Source organism: Gymnoscopelus microlampas (assembly GCF_963454915.1).
Source record: "Gymnoscopelus microlampas genome assembly, chromosome: 21".
NCBI classification, from domain to species: domain Eukaryota; kingdom Metazoa; phylum Chordata; class Actinopteri; order Myctophiformes; family Myctophidae; genus Gymnoscopelus; species Gymnoscopelus microlampas.
In genome coordinates, this window is record NC_139958.1 from 31,615,618 (window position 1) to 31,635,466 (window position 19,849).

The window sequence follows — 19,849 nt, forward strand, 5'->3', positions numbered from 1 at the left end:
TTTAACACTGGCATCCCAGCTGTCCCTACTGTAATGATTTTAGATGGACTGAGGGAATTGGGTTAGGATTATTGTATCATTGACCACTTCCACCTTCTTAACCACTTACAGTAAACCCCATATGGTTGAGCGGAGTCCCTCAGGGCTCTATACTAGGGTATTTTCTGTTTTCTGTTATTGTGGGGAAGGCTGCGACGGGTTGTGAGCCTGTTGATCTGCTATAGAGGATATGCGTGTGACATCATCATCAAACCCGGAAGTTATGCAGGAATGCCTACTGAGTGTCAAAAAAATACTTTCTGGCCTTAACAGCCCATGCATCCAAACAGAAAAGTCATATCTGATTGCATTAAACAACATTAAACAATGTTAAACTCATTTTGCATGTTTCTTTGCCACTCGATTTGCCACTTGATGTGCCATTCACTTTAAGCATGCGCATATCCTCTATTGTCTGCGAAAGCCTTCGCCACAATAAGGATGCTGGGGTTTAAGTTTAGTTCAGTTAACACTATCTCTGGGAGATATGCGAGATACTGTATGCGAGGTCCTTTGCAAAGCCGGCAGCCGAAGGCCTTATCACAATGCACTGGCATACACGCTTCTTTCATGGCGCGATACATTGTAATGCACTCCTCATGCACCCTTCACTGTTGTTGGGACAAAGACTACCCTACACTGCTGATAAATGATGGTCGATACTAGAACGCAATAGCTAACTAACAACCATGCTTTTTAGGATTCAGCAGTCATACCCGGAGGTCACACTCTATTATTATCATGGGGACACAACGTTTGGCTTTCGATTTCCTCAGCCGTCTGAGGTGGCACGGACACTGCATGCCTAGCCGTGCTCACCAGAGTGTACAATGTCCATGCGCATTGTCCATGACAAGTCCTCAGTGATGATGTGCACACAGTGGTATGTATGCTCATTATGAAACTGTTGAAACTGCTATACTACTACTGCATTTTACCACAAAAAAAAAGGTATATATATATATATTACATTCTACAGCATTTACCACACAGGTACACTTGTGTGCGTGCAAGTGTACCTGTCCTTCACATATTTCAAAAGCGCACCTGATTATAAGCCGCACCAGCCAAATTTAGGGAAAAAAACAAATGTACATATACAAGCTGCACTGGACTATAAGCCGCAGGTGCAAAATCCATAGATTTAGAAGGTCCCCTAGTGGCCGTTAGCTGTAAAAATCCATAGATTAGCCGCACTGTTGTATAGGCCGCAGGGTTCAAAGCATGGGGAAAAAGTGCGGCTTATAGTCCGGAAATTACGGTATATATATTTATATATTCAACTGCATTTCTACCACACAATAAAAAGTACTTCAGTAGGCATAAATATTTATTTATTTAATAGGAAGGTACAGATTTGGCTGTTATCCCTTTCTATTGGAAGAAAGCAGTCAAAGGATTCTTTTCTTTTTTTTTTGCCAGAGGCAGTAGTTCCCTTGCCTAAAGTTTTGCTTTTGTTGATCAAGTTGCTTTTGAACTTTGAAGAAAAACTAAAAATAATTTATAGGCATACTTTTTTTCTATCGTACACATCAAGTGTTTGGTCCCAAGATATTTTGATATCATACAATTTTATTTGAAAGCAAACGACTTTGGGGGAAATATTTAGTCATTTTGAAGCACAAGATGTGCGGGTTGTTTAAAGAAGATGAAGAAAGTCCTGTCTCATATTGAAGTTAATCACAGATCTTAAATGGATGGGCTGATCATACAACCTGCAATTTTCTTCTCCCCATAGTGCACTCTGTCTCCATTCCTCTACCCATTTCTGTAGCTGCATGGAAATCTTTTTCCCCCTTTTCTTTAACCCATTCAATTGTGCTACGAGCTTGTAGATCTGCTATTTTTTTTTTAAATCGTGAACATTTGTGCAAATCTTTGAATATATATTTTTTAAACCGAACATTTGTAAAATATTTTGTTCCAGGGACCTCCAGAAGCAAAGATTTTAGTTAGAAATGTTCGCTTAAAAATATATATATATTCAAATATTTGCACAAATATATAGATTATATATAGATGTTTTAAAAATAGCAGATCTACAAGCTCATAGCGCGGCTATGAGCTTGTAGATCTGCTATTTTTGAATAGCCAAATAAATCTAAAATGACACAGTTGCGTTCCCGGATTGAATGGTTTAAACATATTTTTCAGCAAACATGAATTCTTCATCAATATCTGTAAGGTGTTACACACGCAGATAATTAGTTGTTGAGGTCAGTAACTGGCATTCTATGCGGGCATTCTGGTCTATGGACTGTTACCTTAGATTCTCCCAGAACCCTCATCTTAACACTTCCGAGAATTCCAATGGTTTTGGCCTCATACTTTGCCCTGTCAGCGGAATGAATTGCTGATGTTGTTGTTGTTGTTGTTGTTGTCAGACCTCTGAATCAGCTGTTTGATGACATTACTGCAATCTTTCCACTTTTTCAATTTCACTTTTCCCCTTGTTACCATTACTCCTGGTGACATCTTGCTCTGAAATCAATGTTTCCTGGTTGCCATTCCCCCCTCCCCCATGTCTCTCTCCCAATATATATTTCCTCTTCTTGTTGATATTGTATAAATGAGATGTAGGGAAATTCGCTGAGCCCTCTCTAGAGATGCTGTATACATACATACATGATGATAAACCCTTTTTCATGCACCAAAGGACATTTAGAGCAACCCAATGGCTTATTTGCTTTCACCCCCCAAACTCATTCCGAAAAACGGGCACGTGTCCATGTGGGTGCTGCTGACTCCTGTTTAATAGCGCAAGCAGTAGGGCTATTAGACCTTTTATATTATTAAATTAAAACTGGCTAGGGTCCATGCTAGCTTCTAACTGTAACCAGCAGTGATGGTTCGCAAATGGAATGTGAAAACGGAGTCGGTCCTGGTTAGGTACACAGCTCAGATGTAGCCACTGCTCTTTGCTTATGGAAAAAACATTCTACCTTCAACCTCATCTCTCTTCCGTGTGTGTATCCATCCATCCATGCAAGCAATGTGTACACTGGTATTCCCATATGTACGTATGTGTTTGCATTGGATACATTGTGTGAGGTAAACCATGACACTGGTATTGGGAAAGCTTGTTTAAGGTACAGTATATGCCCATATATGGGCAAATACTGATGATATATCAGGTATCATATATCCTACTATAATTCTAGTAACCTCTGTCTGTAGTGGTGAGTGAAGCTACCCGGTTCTCCTCAGTGGCTGGACCAATTGCTCTGATTTTGCACACAGCCATTGACCATTACCATCTGAACTTAACTGTGAAGCCCGTTTTTCAAATTCATCAAATCTCAGCTTCTTATTAGCGCTTATGTGTCAAACAATGTCGCCTCCCGGGTTGCCAGATCATGTGCGCATATCCCCCCACGGATGCGTCGACCGGGTATGGTCTAGTGGGCATAAAAGGGACAAGGACTGACAGATACAGAGCAGAGATCTCCATGGCCGTAAAAGGGACAAGCATATCAGTGGGATCGGCAGTGCAACAACGTAGGTGTGAGGGATGCATAGCGGCCCTAACTCTCTAGTGCTTTAGTATCCCGTCAGTACCTTGGTCAAGGGCAATGGCAGCCAGGACTAAGTACAGTACCTAGCATCCATGCATTCTGATTGCCCGGAGGAAACCCACGCAAACACAGAGAGAGCATACCAACCCTACATACCTGTAGAATAAAACTCTGCTGTGAGCAACAGTGCTGCTCTAAAACATACTGTAGAAAACCCCTTATATATTTCATTGTATGAGGAATAGCAAAAATATCCTATCTACAAGCTCACAACTCACCGTGACATGTTTTGAGCTTGTAGATCTCGTATTTTGGCCTTTGTTTCTTTTGTTTCTTTTTTTTTTATTACAAATTCTGAACATTTTTGACAATTTTCGCCTATGATTAATGTCCAAAATAGGGACACCAGTTGGAAGTAGGCTATTGTTATTCCCAATATTACATATTATCAATATACTACTTCCCTGCAAACTTTCAACCTATTTACAAACTTGCCTTGAACACTGTGCTAGCTGGCCCTGCCCATTTGTCAAGGAAATTGATTCACTCCCTTGTGCTTCCCGAAGAAACTCAGGTTTATTCAACTTTGATATAAACTTTTCCACTCCCCCCCTCCCCTACATCGAAATGGGCCAACTGTGCCATGGTCGGACAAGCCCATTTCAGGGACTGGAGTGCTTTGTAAGAGCAAGGTCATTTAGCTAATGGAATTCTCCCACTGTTGTCGAAGGAGGAGGGGTTCCTTACCATCGATCCAAGTCACTCACTTTTCAGAGCTGATCAAAAACCCATTTAAAATCAACCACGTCTGACTGGCCGTCTGATCTGGAAGGAGGGAGGCTCAGCTGTGTGTGTGTGTGTGTGTGTGTGTGTGTGTGTGTGTGTGTGTGTGTGTGTGTGTGTGTGTGTGTGTGTGTGTGTGTGTGTGTGTGTGTGTGTGTGTGTGTGTGTGTGTGTGTGTGTGTGTGTGTGTGTGTGTGTGTGTGTGTGTGTGTGTGTGTGTGTGTGTGTGTGTGAACACACATCTGTATATTTCAGTCCTTGTCCGTATATACACGAATCCACGGAGCGCTGCCCTGTAGGTGGCGCCGCCATTGCTGCGGTGTCAAACTCAGTCAGCTGCTGCTGCGGTTCTGTCCGTCTGTTCACGTTACTCTTTACCTGCTTGGCTGTTGGAGCAGCCATAAACTACACAGGTTCATCCCGATGTTCTGTACATCTTTGTAAAGTTAGTGTTAGTAAAAGTTAGTAAAAAGCAGGTAAAAGAGTAACGTGAGCAGTCAGTGACTGCAGCTGACTGACACCGCGCAGCAGCAGCTGATCGAGTCTGACACCGCAGCAATGGCGGCGCCACCTACAGGGCAGCGCTCCGTGGATTCGTGTATACTCATATATTGGAATGCCCATATATGGGAATATTGGTTGCATCGGCGGTTTTGGACAACTGCATATCTGAACGACTCGACGGTGGGCACCGCACTCCCTCGAGTCCTTTCCGCTGACTTGGTCCGGCGGTCCTCACTTAAGCCAATTTTAATATAAGAAGAAGAAGAGAGAGAGAGAGAGAAGAGATAGCAAGGGAATAGAAAGAAAAAAAGTATGAAAGAGAGAAAGAAAAAAAATCGTACTATCCTGCCAATCCTCCCACTATACATTTAGGAAACCTCTGTCTGTCCTTCCTTCTGTCTATCCTCATAAGTGTTTCCCCTCAGTGCCAATCGATCTGAACACGAGCATTGACCATTGACATATGAAGGGATTGAGAAAGCCGATTTTTCACCTTTCAAAACAAATGTAAGCTGATTATTAGCATTTCTGTGAACCCTCACTCTGCTGTGGATCAGTGGGTGGAAATCCCCTCATACATTTTTCTCCTTAGTGGGTTGACCAATAGATTTCAAATTGCACACGGACATTGACCAATGAATTATGCAGAGAGTGAAGAAGCTGGTTCTTCACTCTTTCTCAAAATTGTAAGCTGTTTATGTAAGCATTTCTGAGAACTCTCACTCAATTAAGACTGCGGTGGTTGGAGACAGGGGGAGTGGCTCACAGTACCAGGTTTAATTGATCGGCAGGTGTTACCAATTGTGCTTTCCTCTTTAGCATGCTGTACCTGCGCTCAGGGTTATATACACAAACAACACCACAGAGACTGCTAGCAGTGTGAGAGAGACAGCTGGCTCAATGGTGCAAAGTTATTAAAAAAAAAAACAACTTTGATTTAAAGGCCAAGCATGCAGCAGACTCAGCAAGGCTGGGCTACGTGTAGCCTTTTTTACAGTTGCATGGCCGTTCTCATGTAGCCTGGCATGGCCAGACTAATATCACTGCGTAGATATTAGTCTGGAATCTCTGTGTGGAACTTGCATTTCCCCAAAAAATCCCTCTGGTGATAAACTCGCCCCAAATTTGCATACTGGTCCCTGATTGGTGCCCCCCAATTTAGGGGGCAGCTAAATCCAAGACCAAATCTAATCACATTTTCTTGCACTGGCAGATTCGTCTGGTTTCCAGGCTAGTTCTCATGCATTTGTCCCCTCAGTAGTTTGGTATATCGATCAGAAATGTACTCAACTTGAATTTTAACTTTCTCCAAATGTAAGCTGTTTATTTTTGCCACAGGCGAAGGGATCTGTAGTAGCAGTTGTGGTCACAAGTCTGAAGTCTGCACAGAGTTTAGGTGCGTGCATCCCCGGGTCTGGACTAGTAGACAAAAAGACTAAAGAAAGAAACTGTAAAATCAATAGTGAGTAAGAAAGGGAAGAAGTGAGGAATCTAATTATCGAGCCAAAAATAGTTCAACCTGGTGAATATTGCTCTTTCCATAAATATTCAGGAGCCAAGTTACATCTAATTTGTACAAACAAGCTTGCACGTGTGTGCGCACACACACGCACGCACGCACGCACGCACGCACGCACGCACGCACGCACGCACACACACACACACACACACACACACACACACACACACACACACACACACACACACACACACACACACACACACACACACACACACACACACACACACACACACACACACGTGTGTGCACATACACACCCAATAGGATTCATGCAAAGTTAAGCACAAATCTTTGTGAGATTATCAATTGATCTGCCAAGTATGTGAAACATAAATAGTAATACAATATGGACTTGTTTATGTATCCAAGCTACAGACAACATTCTCAAAAGCAGGTGTCATTCATTCTCTGTGCTTTGGAATGCATGTCTCAGGGTTAATTTATCCTTTTGTAACCCTGAGAGGGTACATAAGATTCCATTTGTACACTCTCAGAGTTAAATGAACACTGAGGATATTACTGTGTAGAATACTTGGAATAGCCGAAACCCTTGAAATGAGTAGAACACTCACACTATGTGTTTCTGTCTCTCTTCCAGGATTGGCTGAGCAAGTTTGGTTACCTCCCCCCATCTGACCCAGTGAATGGCCAGCTCCAGACCAAGGAGGCTCTGACCGAGGCCATCAAAGCCATGCAGAAGTTTGGAGGGCTTCAGGAGACTGGCATCTTAGGTATGTCACAGTGTGTCTGGGTGGGTTGGGAGATATGTAACTACAGTAGATGTGCACAGTAAAACCCTCCTGTCGATTTAACTCTGAAGAGGACCGGTAAGGGTGTCTTAAAAAGTGAGTTACTAAATGGAGTTACAAGTGGATTAATTGAATTCTGAGGATTTAAACCACCTTAACACCAGCATGCCTATTCTTTGGAGAACTGTGTGTAAGTAGAGTTTAAGCACATCAGTTCAACAAAGGAGAGATGAAGTTGTTGCTAACGAAACATTTTATTGAATAAAAGATTAAACCTTTTGGCGATTAGACTCCTTTAACATTAGCGTATAAGATTAGCTTTTAATGGGGAGAACCCATTGTAGTCAAGACGCTGGTGGTGGTAGTGCAGATGAACCTCCTTCCTTCTCAACTCTAGACGATTTGGGGTTGGGGATGGAAGTGGGTTGCTCGTTACCCATTTCTGTTCTGTTCCTTTACAGACCAACCTACACTGGGCCTGATGAGCACCCCCAGGTGTTCCCTGCCTGATGTGTCCGAGACTGAGGTGACGAGAGGCCGCAGAAGGCGAAGTCCCACTCCCCAGAACAAATGGGCTAAAAGACATCTCTCTTGGAGGTAAAGAATGGCTAAGTATAGTTCAATTCAGTGTGGACAAAATAAATGATAGGCATCTCGTCTGTATTTTAGAACCACAGAAATTCCTGGAGAGTAAACGCCTCGTCACTCAGTCATTCTGTAATGTATCCGTGTCAGCCCAGCAGCATGGAACATCTGTCACAGGATAGGGTTAAAGAGGAAAGGAGAGAGCGAAGCAGATGCTTGCTCTCCATGCTGATTTACGCACGTTATGAGCCTGAACCAGCTACTTCACAGCAGAGTGAGGAATGGGAGCTGCTATAGTCTGTTTGGAGGAAAGACACTGTTTGTGTGTGTGCGTGCGTGCGTGAGAATGTGTGTGTGTGTGTGCAAGCATGCAAGCGAGAGAGAGAATGAGAGAGAGATGCTTGGTGACACCAATATGGCTTCATGCTTTATAATATTTATCTTCTTTGTATACACACACACAAACGCGCCTCTAAATCGTTCAGGTTCATTGTCACATACACAAACAACAGTTTGCACCAGCATTATGGAAAGTGAAATTCCTGTATACTTCCTCAACAGTGGGGATATAAAACACCTCGGCGGTGTAGGCGGCTAACAAGCTGCAGCAAACAGACATTAGTCAGTCCTGGTTTCTGTCATTTCTCCCTCTCTGTCAGCCTCTCTCTCTCCCCTCTCCTCTCTCTCTCCTCTCTTTCCCCTGTTGCTGTCTCACTTGTGTACCAGTGCCAGTCAAACAGCTTGCTCCTGTCAGCCCGCTCCGCCGTCTGTACAGCCTGTCTGCTCAGATCGCAGAAGCCACCTTTATATTTAAGACATTGGATCCGGGAACGCATCCGTGTCGTTTTTGATTTTAGCTATTGTTTTTATACTTTGGGCTAGTCAAAACAAGCTCATAGCGCGGAACTCGGTGCCGCACTATGAGCTTGTACTGTAGATCTGCTATTTTTTAATAGCCAATCTGCTATTCTTTTTAAAAATCTTGAACATTTGTGTTCAATACATGTTTTTTTTAAACACACATTTTAAATCTTTGCTTCTGGGGGTCCTGGAACAACATATTTTGATGGGGATCGGCGGCTAAAAACATAATTTTGGGGGTCCTTGACAAGAAAAAGTTTGAGCACCACTGATATAGCAACAATAGTTTTTCAGAAAAATGAAGACATTTGTTATATATATATATTCAAAGATTTGCAAAAAAAATCATGATTTTTCAAAAATAGCTGATCTACAAGCTCACAGTGCGGCACTTGGTGCCGCGCTATGAGCTTGTATATCTGCTATTTCTGAATAGCCAAATAAATCTAAAATGACAGAGATGCGTTCCCGGATCGAATGGGTTAACAAAACTGCAAAGGAAGGACATCAATTTATTCACCCTAGAGCTCACTGCCAAACGCACAGATGGTGTATTTATTGTAACTTTATGATAAACTCCTGTGGAATGTGTGTTGACTTCAAACCCAGAGAGCTCGCCATATGGTGTAGTTTGTCACTGAAAACTCCGTAGCAACATGTTGATATTCTGTCCAGGTTAGTTTCCTTATTTGCCCAGGTGGGGGGCGTTTGATGATAGCAATTTTTTTGTCCTGTGTGTTTTGTTCAATTGATGTAATACCTCTTTTATATCAGTGCTCTCCCCTGGAACACAGAGGAAATTGAAACGGATGGTTCTGGTGTTACCGTTCACAGTTTTGTTTTCCCTCAGATGGCAGGGGAAGAGTGGCACTTATTTCGGTTCACTCTGCATCCTGCGTACAGTACTGTATGTGCCAGGTTTTACAACAAATTACTTTAACATTACTTTTTAAATTACTTTAAAACAAGGCAGGTATTCCTTGTTTGTGCAGGCATTCGGGGACTACATTCTTGTAGAAATTGGTCTTGTAGTAACATTGTTATTTAAAACAGTTTTAACTGGGATATGATTTCTATGATATTTATACTGCCATTTTGGTAAACGGTTTTATAAAAGCAATAAGACACGCGAGGCCATGGTTTACAGTGATCTTTAGAAGAGCCAAGGGGGTTGTAGGCACTCTGCGTCGTGCCTAACAACAGCCCTTAGCTGTTCTGAAATCACTGTGAACCACGGCCTCTTGGGGCTTATTGCTTCATTTTATTGTGTCCTCAGCACTTCTCCTTTAAGATTTGGAAGATTATTATGAGGGTTTGATGTTGTATAACACTTCTGCTTTTATTAGGATAGCATACACCACAGGGAATGACAGGGACTAACAAGGAGTGAAGCAGTAAAAGGTTATAAGCCAGATTCAAGACCACAGGTCACATATATACCTGCCAAACACACACACACTTGTGATATATATACCGTACAGACAGAGAGAGAATATGTATTTCTACATGCATTGTTTTGATTGTTTTGTTCCACTTTTGCTTTGGCAATGTAAACGTATGTTTTTTCATGCCAATAAAGCTCATTTGAATTGATTTGAGAGGGTGAGAGAGAGACACACAAAGAGAGACACAGAAAGAGACACAGAGAGATAGACCCCCCACTCCCTGAGTAGTGATGCTACAGTACTGTAGGTTTCGAGTGGTTACTAAAGCGCTTTACTATGCGTTACATTCACCCTTTCACACACACATTCACACACCAATAGCAGAGCCATCAACCCTGCTCATCGGGAGCAGTCAGGGGTTCAGTGTTTAGCTCTCAAGTACAACTTTGACACGGAGCCTTGCAGGAATGGAACCAGGAACCTTCCGGTTCCCTGGCGTACATGTTTATCACATACTGTATAAGCCACTGCCACCCCAGTTTGAGAGAGAGAGCGGCTAAGAGAATGAGTGAAGCTAATACAGTCTCACGCTGTTTTATTGACTGAGAGGGATATTTACCAGTGGGCCAGAGGGAACATGAGGAATGATGATCAATACGAAGACAAACTGCAACCACAAGCTGGCAGCGGCACAGCTGCAGGAAAACATGCATGCTGAATCACTTGTTCTTCATAGATTTTTTAATTCTGCTGATTTTTCTGAAACAGTTTTTTCTTCTTTTTCATTCCATCATTGTATCAGTGTGAAACGGCAAACATACTGTACTATGCTGTATTAGTGTATATTAGTAGAATGTATCATTTACACGTATTATTTACAGTGTAATAACATTATGCTTATAGGGAATTTAACCCATTAAGACCGGGAACGTATCTGTGTTATTTTAGATTTCTGTGTGTATCTGTGTTATTTTAGATTGCGCGTCACCGAGTGCGGCGCTATGAGCTTGTAGATCTGTTATTTTTGAAAGAACGTGAAAATTTGTACAAATCTTTGAATGTATATTTTTTAAAGTGAACATTTGTAACTCAAATCTTTGCTTCTGGGGGTCCCTGGAACAACATATTTTGAGATATTTTTATCATATTTACATTTTTAATTTCTTTTCAAAAAACAGTTTGCTAATAAATATTGATATGGAAATATGGAACAGCTACTCAACAGTGTTTTCAGATCAAGAACTGCCTTCAGTGTGACATACTGTATATGGTCTTTTAATAGCTTATAACCCTGGGATAAACGCTGTGTGTGTGTGTGTGTGTGTGTGTGTGTGTGTGTGTGTGTGTGTGTGTGTGTGTGTGTGTGTGTGTGTGTGTGTGTGTGTGTGTGTGTGTGTGTGTGTGTGTGTGTGTGTGTGTGTGTGTGTGTGTGTGTAAAGCGTGTTTGGATTAATGATGTGAAGATTGCAGGGCTTCACCAACCGGGTCGTTTAGCATAGTGGGGTCTAGACGTTGATATGAACTCCTCTTCAGCAAAAGTCTCTTACGCACGATTGAACAAGTACATTTCAAACACATGTGAACGCACACATACATGCGCGAGTGCAGCCACACACCCACATCTGTAGTTGCTGGCAAACATAACGGAGTTCATTAACCCATTAAGGCCTGCAAGGTTCCGATTCTACATTTTGTCTTCTAAATCCCAACAGTTTTCTGAAACACTTATGTTGCTATGATATCAGTGGTTCTCAAATGTTCCCAATCAGTGGTTCCCAAAATGATATGTATTTGGCTGCGGACCCCCACCTCAAAATATTTAGTTCCAGGGACCCCAGAAGCAAAGATTTGAGTTAAAATGTTCGCTTTAAAAATATATATATTCAAAGATTTGCACACATTTTCACGATTTTTCAAAAATAGCAGATCTACAAGCTCATAGCGCGGCACAGAGTGCCGTGCTATGACCTTGTATATCTGCTATTTTTGAATAGCCAAAGTATAAAATAGTAGTTTAAGTGGTTACACAGATCCCGGACTTAATGGGTTAAAAACCAACACACACAAGTTTTTCCAATGGGAACCCCTGCTCAGACGAACTAAAGAGAATCCACTCCACGGAGGCGTCAAAAGTGTCACCTCAGGCGAGTAAGAAGAGCTGGGACGCTGCTGAGGCTGTGTGCCAGCCCGCCACCCCCCTACATAACACCCAGAGGCCATGTTCTTCATGGTTTCTTCAACCGAGCGTATCCAATACTTTTAGCATATCAATGGGAACACACAAGAGAGGTAGTCAAACCTCTGTTTTGGCAAATCAGATCACTCCTACCACCTGCTTCTGCCCACTTTTTTAGGCAGAGGTTGAAGCAAGCAACTGTGAGGCTGAGCGGCTGCTGGTCTGACCAATCAGACAACATACTCTCACTCCCAAATAGTACTATAGTGAGTCCTTGGGACAAAATGTGACCAAACGGCAAATATTTGACGTGACGGGGGTCCCCTTTCACAACATTTGACGTCGTCCCGGTCTCTTCTGCATTCCCGGAATGCGGAAGTGTCGTTCTCAAGTCGTAAAAAGGGTGACGGTTCCACAGAAAAAAATGTTCAAACGACGGAGGCACTGTCAAAAGCGGAGTCGCCGTGCCGAACGTTGCGAAGTCTGCTTCAGTTCGAGTTATGTCCCGATAGGGACAGAATCGTAACTCATCGTCCCCCCTAGTCAACATGTGCCGTCTCGGGGGTACCCCCAAGACGTCAAACATTTTCCGTTTGGTCAAATCCGTCCCAAGTCCTTTTGGGAGTGAGATTGCGTTGAATTGGACCCTCTTATTACAGCATTGGTTCTCAAAGTGGGTACCAGGGGGTTCCCAGTAAAATGAGTTAGTTTTGCATTCAATTTTGTTTAACCATTTGAGCCCGATATACAAAGGCTATTTGAAAAATAGCTGATCTACAAGCTCACAACGTGTCGCATTGCGACACGTTGTGAGCTTGTAAATCTGCTATTTTCAAAAGAAATCTTGCAAAAATGTTTAACATTTGGAATATCTTTGAAACATTTTAACACAAATCTTGTATGGGGGGTCCCTGGCACAAAATATTTTCAGATGGGGGTCTGCGGCCAAATACATATCAAATTGGGGGTCCTTGACATGAAAAGTTTGAGAACCACTGTATTACAGGACTGTTTTGATCATGTGGACCGGGAGATATACCGTGAGTCATGGGATGATGACATGGATGAGTACACTTACGCAGTCCTGGGATTCATCCAGAAGTGTATAAAGGACTGGGTGTTACCAAACCAGAAGCCATGGATTAACAGGTACGTTCGAGCTGCCCTCGACACACGAGACATCGCCTTTGCCTCCGGAGACAAAGCGGAGGGGAAACAAAGCGGCTTTGCCCCTCCACCAGAAAATCTCCTTATTTTCCACAGTCGTTGGCAGGTATGAAAAGCCTGTTATTTTCTCCTCGGAGTGGTCACAGCAACTCAACGGGAATAATGCAGCGAGAAGACTTGAGATACGGGCTATGTGGCAATGACTCACGTAGCATGTGGCAGGGACTTACACGCCAGATTGGACTATGACAGTGACGGGACTGATCGCCATGCAACAATGAGGAGACGGCCTACAGAAGAGATGCCAGCAGCCTGACACGGCGGTGCCAGCAGAACAACATCGCTGTCAACGTCAACCATACCAAAGAGCAGATCGTGATACAGGGAGAGAGGAGGGAGGCAGGACCCCCATCACCCTTTAACAACGGGTCTGCTGGGGAGAGAGTCAGCATCTTCAAATTCCCCTGCAATGACCAGCAACGGCACGCACGCACGCACGCACGCACGCACGCACACACACACACACACACACACACACACACACACACACACACACACACACACACACACACACACACACACACACACACACACACACACACACACACACACAGTCACACACATTCAGAGGAAGATGTGCATACACAATTAGAAACAAACAGGCAAAACAACTACATAGATGTATACACATTGTTATTAAGGCAGGACACACACACACACACACACACACACACACACACACACACACACACACACACACACACACACACACACACACACACACACACACACACACACACACACCCCCACACACACACACACACACACACACACACACACACACACACACACACACACACACACACACACACACAGCACCTTAGACACACTGCACAGCTAGTTAGCATCAGGCTAATCATGTTAGCCCATTATCATCCAGCAGACTGCCAGAGGCTCTTGCATCAGGCTAATCAGCTTAGGTTTATAAAAGTGTGAGGAGAGGAATTGCAGATACACAGTAAAATCCTGTGTGTGAATTTAAAACGTTATGCGTTAAGGGTCCATGTTTACACTCAGGACTTTACTGTGTAGCAACAGGGCTGTGTAGGAAGAGGAGATGAGTAGACGAGTGAGGAAGGGTAAGCATGAGAGGAGGAAGCGAATAGGATGAGAGTTCCATAGTGGTGGACAGTATCAGTACATTTACTCAAGTAAATGTTTTGAGTATCTGTAGTTGAAGTAGGCTGAAGTTCTCTGGGAGACTTAAGTGGATATGTAGTGGAGACTTTCCCTCCACTACAATTCTAAGACAAATATTGTGCGTTTTGATTATAGAGAAAATACCTGATCTACAAACTCACAAGGGGTTGTGACCTTGTAGATACTATTTTCATTTGTATTGTTTGTTTGTTTTTACATTTGGGGAAATCTTTCTTTTCTGGGGAAAATTACTACAATGCATTGATATTAAAAATAAAATACTTTGTACTTTTGAATAAAGCAAGTAGGCCTATGCCTACTCAAGTACTTTAACTCGTGTACACATTTGGCTGAGCAACTTTCACTTGTAGTAGAGTAATATTTGATCAAGAAGAAGTAGATCAACAATGGCTCAGCCAGTGGAGAGTGAACGTCTTGCTCGTCAAGTCTCACAAAGGTCTTCCTCTCTGCTCTCAGACCAGTGCAGTCAAGACCACCAGGCTGGAGTCACTGATTGTTGTTATCACACCAAAGATAATGGACAGGAGGTGTCATTCTCGGTGAGAAAAAATAAAAGCTGAGATGGAATCTCTAAGGCACACAGAGAATGTGAGAAAGAAGCAGTAGTGGCGTAAAGTAACTAAGTACATTGCTCAAGTTCTGTACTTTACTGGAGAAATTTCCAAATTTCAATACTTTTACTTCTACTCCACTACATCTCAGAGGCAAATATTGTACTTCTTACTCCGCTACAATTATTTGAAAACTTTAGTCACTAGCTGCTTTGTAGATTTGAATTATTATTACAAAACATACATTAACCACTTCAGCCCTACTTAAACTTTGCAAACTCACAACACACCGCAATGCGTTGTGAGCTAATACATTTTATACATAATACCTTGTGAAACAGGACATTCTGCATCATGAGCACTTTTACTTTTGGTACTTGAAGTATATTTTGCTGCCAATACTTTTGTACTTTTACTCAAGTCATTTTTGATTACCGGACTTTTACTGAGTGTTTCTACATGGCAGTATTGATACTTTTACTTAAGTAAAGAAATTACCAACTAGATTTGAATGTGTGTTCCAGAATCTAGGACATTCTGTGGACCTCTGGATCCACATGTGTATCTCAGACTACATGTGAGCAGCCTGTGATATCAGTCATCTATGACGTCAGTCATCTATGACGCATCTACAATATGCCATTGTTTGTTTGTTCTATGAGAAGATGAGTCAAATGCGTTGTTCAATGTCTCTCCGAGAGAGAGAGGAGAAAAAGAGAAACGGAGAGAGATGCATAGTTTTGGAGAGAATGTGAGAATCATGCGGGGCCCTTTTAATTTAGAAGCGTTGTTCACTTAATACTTCATCTACTGCGTGGGTGTGAGTGCGTGCGTGTTAGTATAAATAAAGCAGTAGGTGCAAGCCCTACACTCCTTAGAGCACTGCCATCACGGTGGTAGAAGTTGTTCGGCCTCCGTAAAATGTCAAACTTTCATGTTGATGAGACCCTCATGACCCCTTTTTTTCTCCTTCTTTTTTTTGTAATTGAGTCAGTGTTAACATTTTCTGCAGTCAGCTGTAATGGCAGACAGGGACAAAACTGCTCTTTCCAAAATATCTCTCCCCTCTCTACCTCCCGTCCTCCACCTCTCTCTCTCTCTCTCTCTCTCTCTCTCTCTCTCTCTCTCTCTCTCTCTCGTTCACCATCTCTCACTCCCTCCATTTCTGTTGAGTTCTCATCATCTCTCCCTCTCTCCATCCCTCTTACTGTAAATTCTCACCATCTCTCTCTCTCCTCTCTTCATCTCCCTCTCAACCTCCCTCTCCTCTTTCCACTCCTCTGTAATTCTGCCCATCTCTCTCTCCCTATCTAATTCTCTCCACCTGAGTCATCAGGCTGAGAGTCATTGTGATGGGGGGGGCTGGTGGTGACAGCGCTATCTAATTAAAAGTCAAACACTTGAGATGGGACGAAGAAAGTACAATGAGTGTTAGAGAGAGGGGGTGAATACATTGTGTGTGTGTGTGTGTGTGTGTGTGTGTGTGTGTGTGTGTGTGTGTGTGTGTGTGTGTGTGTGTGTGTGTGTGTGTGTGTGTGTGTGTGCGTGTGTGCGTGTGTGCGTGCGTGCGTGCGTGCGTGCGTGCGCGCGTGCGCGCGTGCTTGCATGCGTCACCCAACAGAAAAGTTCAATTTACCGTAGTTTTAGTCATAGTCTTTTGAATAAAATTCTATTTAGTATTAGTCACATTTTAGTAGTCTGAAATGTTTTACTTTTAGTCTAGTTTTAGTTGACAAAACTTTTTTTTTTTTGGCAAGCCTTGATGGCGTCGTTGTACTATCACTAAAGGCATAACAAGGCCAAAAAATAAGAGGAAAAAAAAGGTAGTCGACAAACATTTTTCGTCATTGTTTTAGTCACATACTGTACACACACACACCCACACACTGACGCAGAGTACATATCCCACAGGCTCACAACTCAGGTGAAGGTGTTTAAAGCGGTGCCAGCCTGCCATGGACAAATTAAATGGTGTATAGCAGCCTCTATCAGCCTTCTGTCTGGCTGACTAATGGACCAAAATGACCTTAAATCACATCCAGAATAGGTCACAGGTCTGTTCCCGGGGTGGTGGCTATTGTTACTTTTTGATTGTTGTAATCCTGCAGATGACCATGTCTGGTTCCCATGGTAATAATGTAAAACGTACACTTAATGACCTCTATCCCAGGGGAAACCCCTTACAGGTTTTCATACGAATCCAAAGTACCTTCCTGTCATTATGTGCATTAATTCCATAGCATTTTTTGCTCTCTCTCTCTCTTTCTCTCTCTCTCTCTCTCTCGCTCTCATACACATGCACGTGTGTGTCCTTCCGCTCACCTCTCTCTCTCTCTAATGTGTGCTGATGTTTTTTCTCTGTGTTTTCTGTCTCTTTCTCACATTCTCGCTCTCTCTCTCTGTCATGATCTCTCTTGATCTCTCTGTCTGTCACTGTATTCTCTTTCATTCTCAGTCTCTACCATTATAACTAACATGGTGTCATCATTACATTATTTGATACGCGCGGCTGTCTGTCTGTTGTGTCCGTTACGCAGCTCTTAATTACGGTTCTGTCAGTCATTAGAATAGACTGGCTCACTTGTTCTCCTTTCTTTCTTTTTTTTAAACTTTCTTTTTATTTTATTTTTCTTAGAGCAAGTTAGGTCATGTTGGGCATCACATATACATTAACTTGTTCTCCTTTCTGTGTGCAGTGTTGCCAGATTCTGTGAGAGAAACAAGCAACCAGGTCTAGGAAAACCAGCCCAAAAGAAGCCACTATGGGCCACACGAGCACTTTAACATATACATCAGCTATTCGAAAATAGCAGATCTACAAGCTCACAACGCGTCGCGATGCGACGCGTTGTGAGCTTGTAGATCTGCTATTTTCAAATCAAATCTCGCGGGGAAATTATAACAAGCAGATCTGGCAACCCTGTCTTTGTGTTCATCAAGGTCACGCTCCTTGTTCATCTCTGTTGGGTGGAAACCTCATATGTCCAAAACTGTTACATTTCAGAATTCAAATTCTAAAATGGCAAACGTAGCAGATCGACTTCGCGCCGCGTTTAGAGCTTGTGGATCTGCTACTTTTGATGCTTTTGTGTGACGCTGTAGTATGAAGTAGTGTAAAAACACACAACATTTTAATATGGAGATGAGACGATTTGTTTTCATGCCTCTGCTGGCGACAGCCGTGGGCCAGAGGCATTATGTTTCCGGTCGTCCGTCCATCCATATGCACCATTCGTCCCTATACCGCGTGAACTGGATGTCTCAGGAACGCCGTTAGGGAACACAAATGTCCACTTGGATTCAAGGATGAACTAATTGTAAAGTAGGTGGTCAAGGTCACTGTGACCTCATGTCTGCCCCATTTTTTGTGTGAATGACATTAACTGGCTGGGGTACTGTTCTGGGAGGTCCAAATAGATGACCCCCCAGAAAGAGGGTGGGGGTCTGAAAAATTGGAACCCTCTCCATGTCTGATAGTCAATTATAGCTCAAAAGTCGCACGGGAGCAGTTTTTTTGACGCCTCGTACCGCACTATATTTCTAGTCATGAACTGTGTTTGTTTCAGTTCCCTATAACACCTCGGCCCAAGAGCTCAAAACCTTTAATCCCTGTGTTTCAATATTTTTATTAGACAAAAAAGGTAGACAATACACCACGAGCATGACAGGACATACAGGCACAGCATAACAATACAATAAAAACCAAAGAAGAAGACAAATCACAAAACACTTATTCACACCAAATACAGTATATGATAATCATCACAATATCACAACATCACAACAACTTTTAATCCCTATCCGGGTGGATCAGATTTGGTTCCCATTTTGTTTATTTGGTTTCGAACTATGCAAAATCCGAATGTAATCCACTCAGATATGGGATCAAAAGTTTTGAACTCCTGGCCCTGTGGATTTGTTGTTGCTTCAGGGCAATGCATGCAGCCATGCCTGAGGTTTGAGTGTAATATTTCAAAATGTGTGTGTGTGTGTGTGTGTGTGTGTGTGTGTGTGTGCGTGTGCGCGTGCGCGTGTGCGTGCGTGCGTGCGTGCGTGCGCGCGCGCGTTACTTCCACAGTGGGATCTGGTCGAGAAGATGGGAGGTGCTGCGGGCCCTCTCCTTTGTTGATAGTTAGAAACATGAGGGAAAGACCAAACTTTTTTACTACTTCTTCAGCTTTGAGGTTAAGACAGACCATATCACCCAAAGTTCCCTGTTTTCTGTTCTGTGTTGTGGATCCTTTGTGCCTGTGTACATTCCACTCCAGTGTAACATGATTTCACCCTACCATCCACAGCACATGTTTGTGGCCAAATTTAGTCCACTTGATCTGTTGAGTTCCTTCACAGCGAGGTCACACATAGTGACAGTTAAACATGCGGTGGCACGTTTCCTAATGCCGGTTTATCACCCCTCCTTTTATCACTCCTCTCATCCAGGTCAGATAAAGGCTGAGCCTGGGACTGTGACAGTCATTGTTGATAGTACAGTATATCACCAGGGCCGGAGGGGTGCTGCCAACGTGTTTCACCGCTTTACCGCTTCTTCAGCAGCCTTTGTTTCAGTATTTTGGCACTCTTTACACGATAGTAAAGTCTTCTTTATCTTTTGCCCTGCCGTTTGGTGCCCCAGAACGTTGGTGCCCAGTGCTGCAGCACCGTAATCTCTTGTATTAAGCCTGCACTGTATATCACACTACCAGTACAGAGTGTACTGCTACCAGTACACTCTGTGTGTGCGTGCGTGCGTGCGAGCGTGCGTGCGTGCGTGCGTGTGTGTGTGTGTGTGTG

At 43.0% G+C, this 19,849-nt stretch overlaps 1 protein-coding gene across 1 annotated transcript in view; it reads left to right on the forward strand.

Moving 5' to 3' along the window:
* Positions 1–19,849, forward strand: part of LOC311037470 (matrix metalloproteinase-17-like) — a 112,332-nt gene that overhangs the window by 41,760 nt on the left and 50,723 nt on the right. The window contains exons 2-3 of the mRNA XM_084046646.1: positions 6,962–7,094; positions 7,574–7,709. Of these exons, the coding sequence (XP_083902772.1) occupies positions 6,962–7,094; positions 7,574–7,709 (269 nt within the window). The remainder of the gene's footprint in view (positions 1–6,961; positions 7,095–7,573; positions 7,710–19,849) is intronic.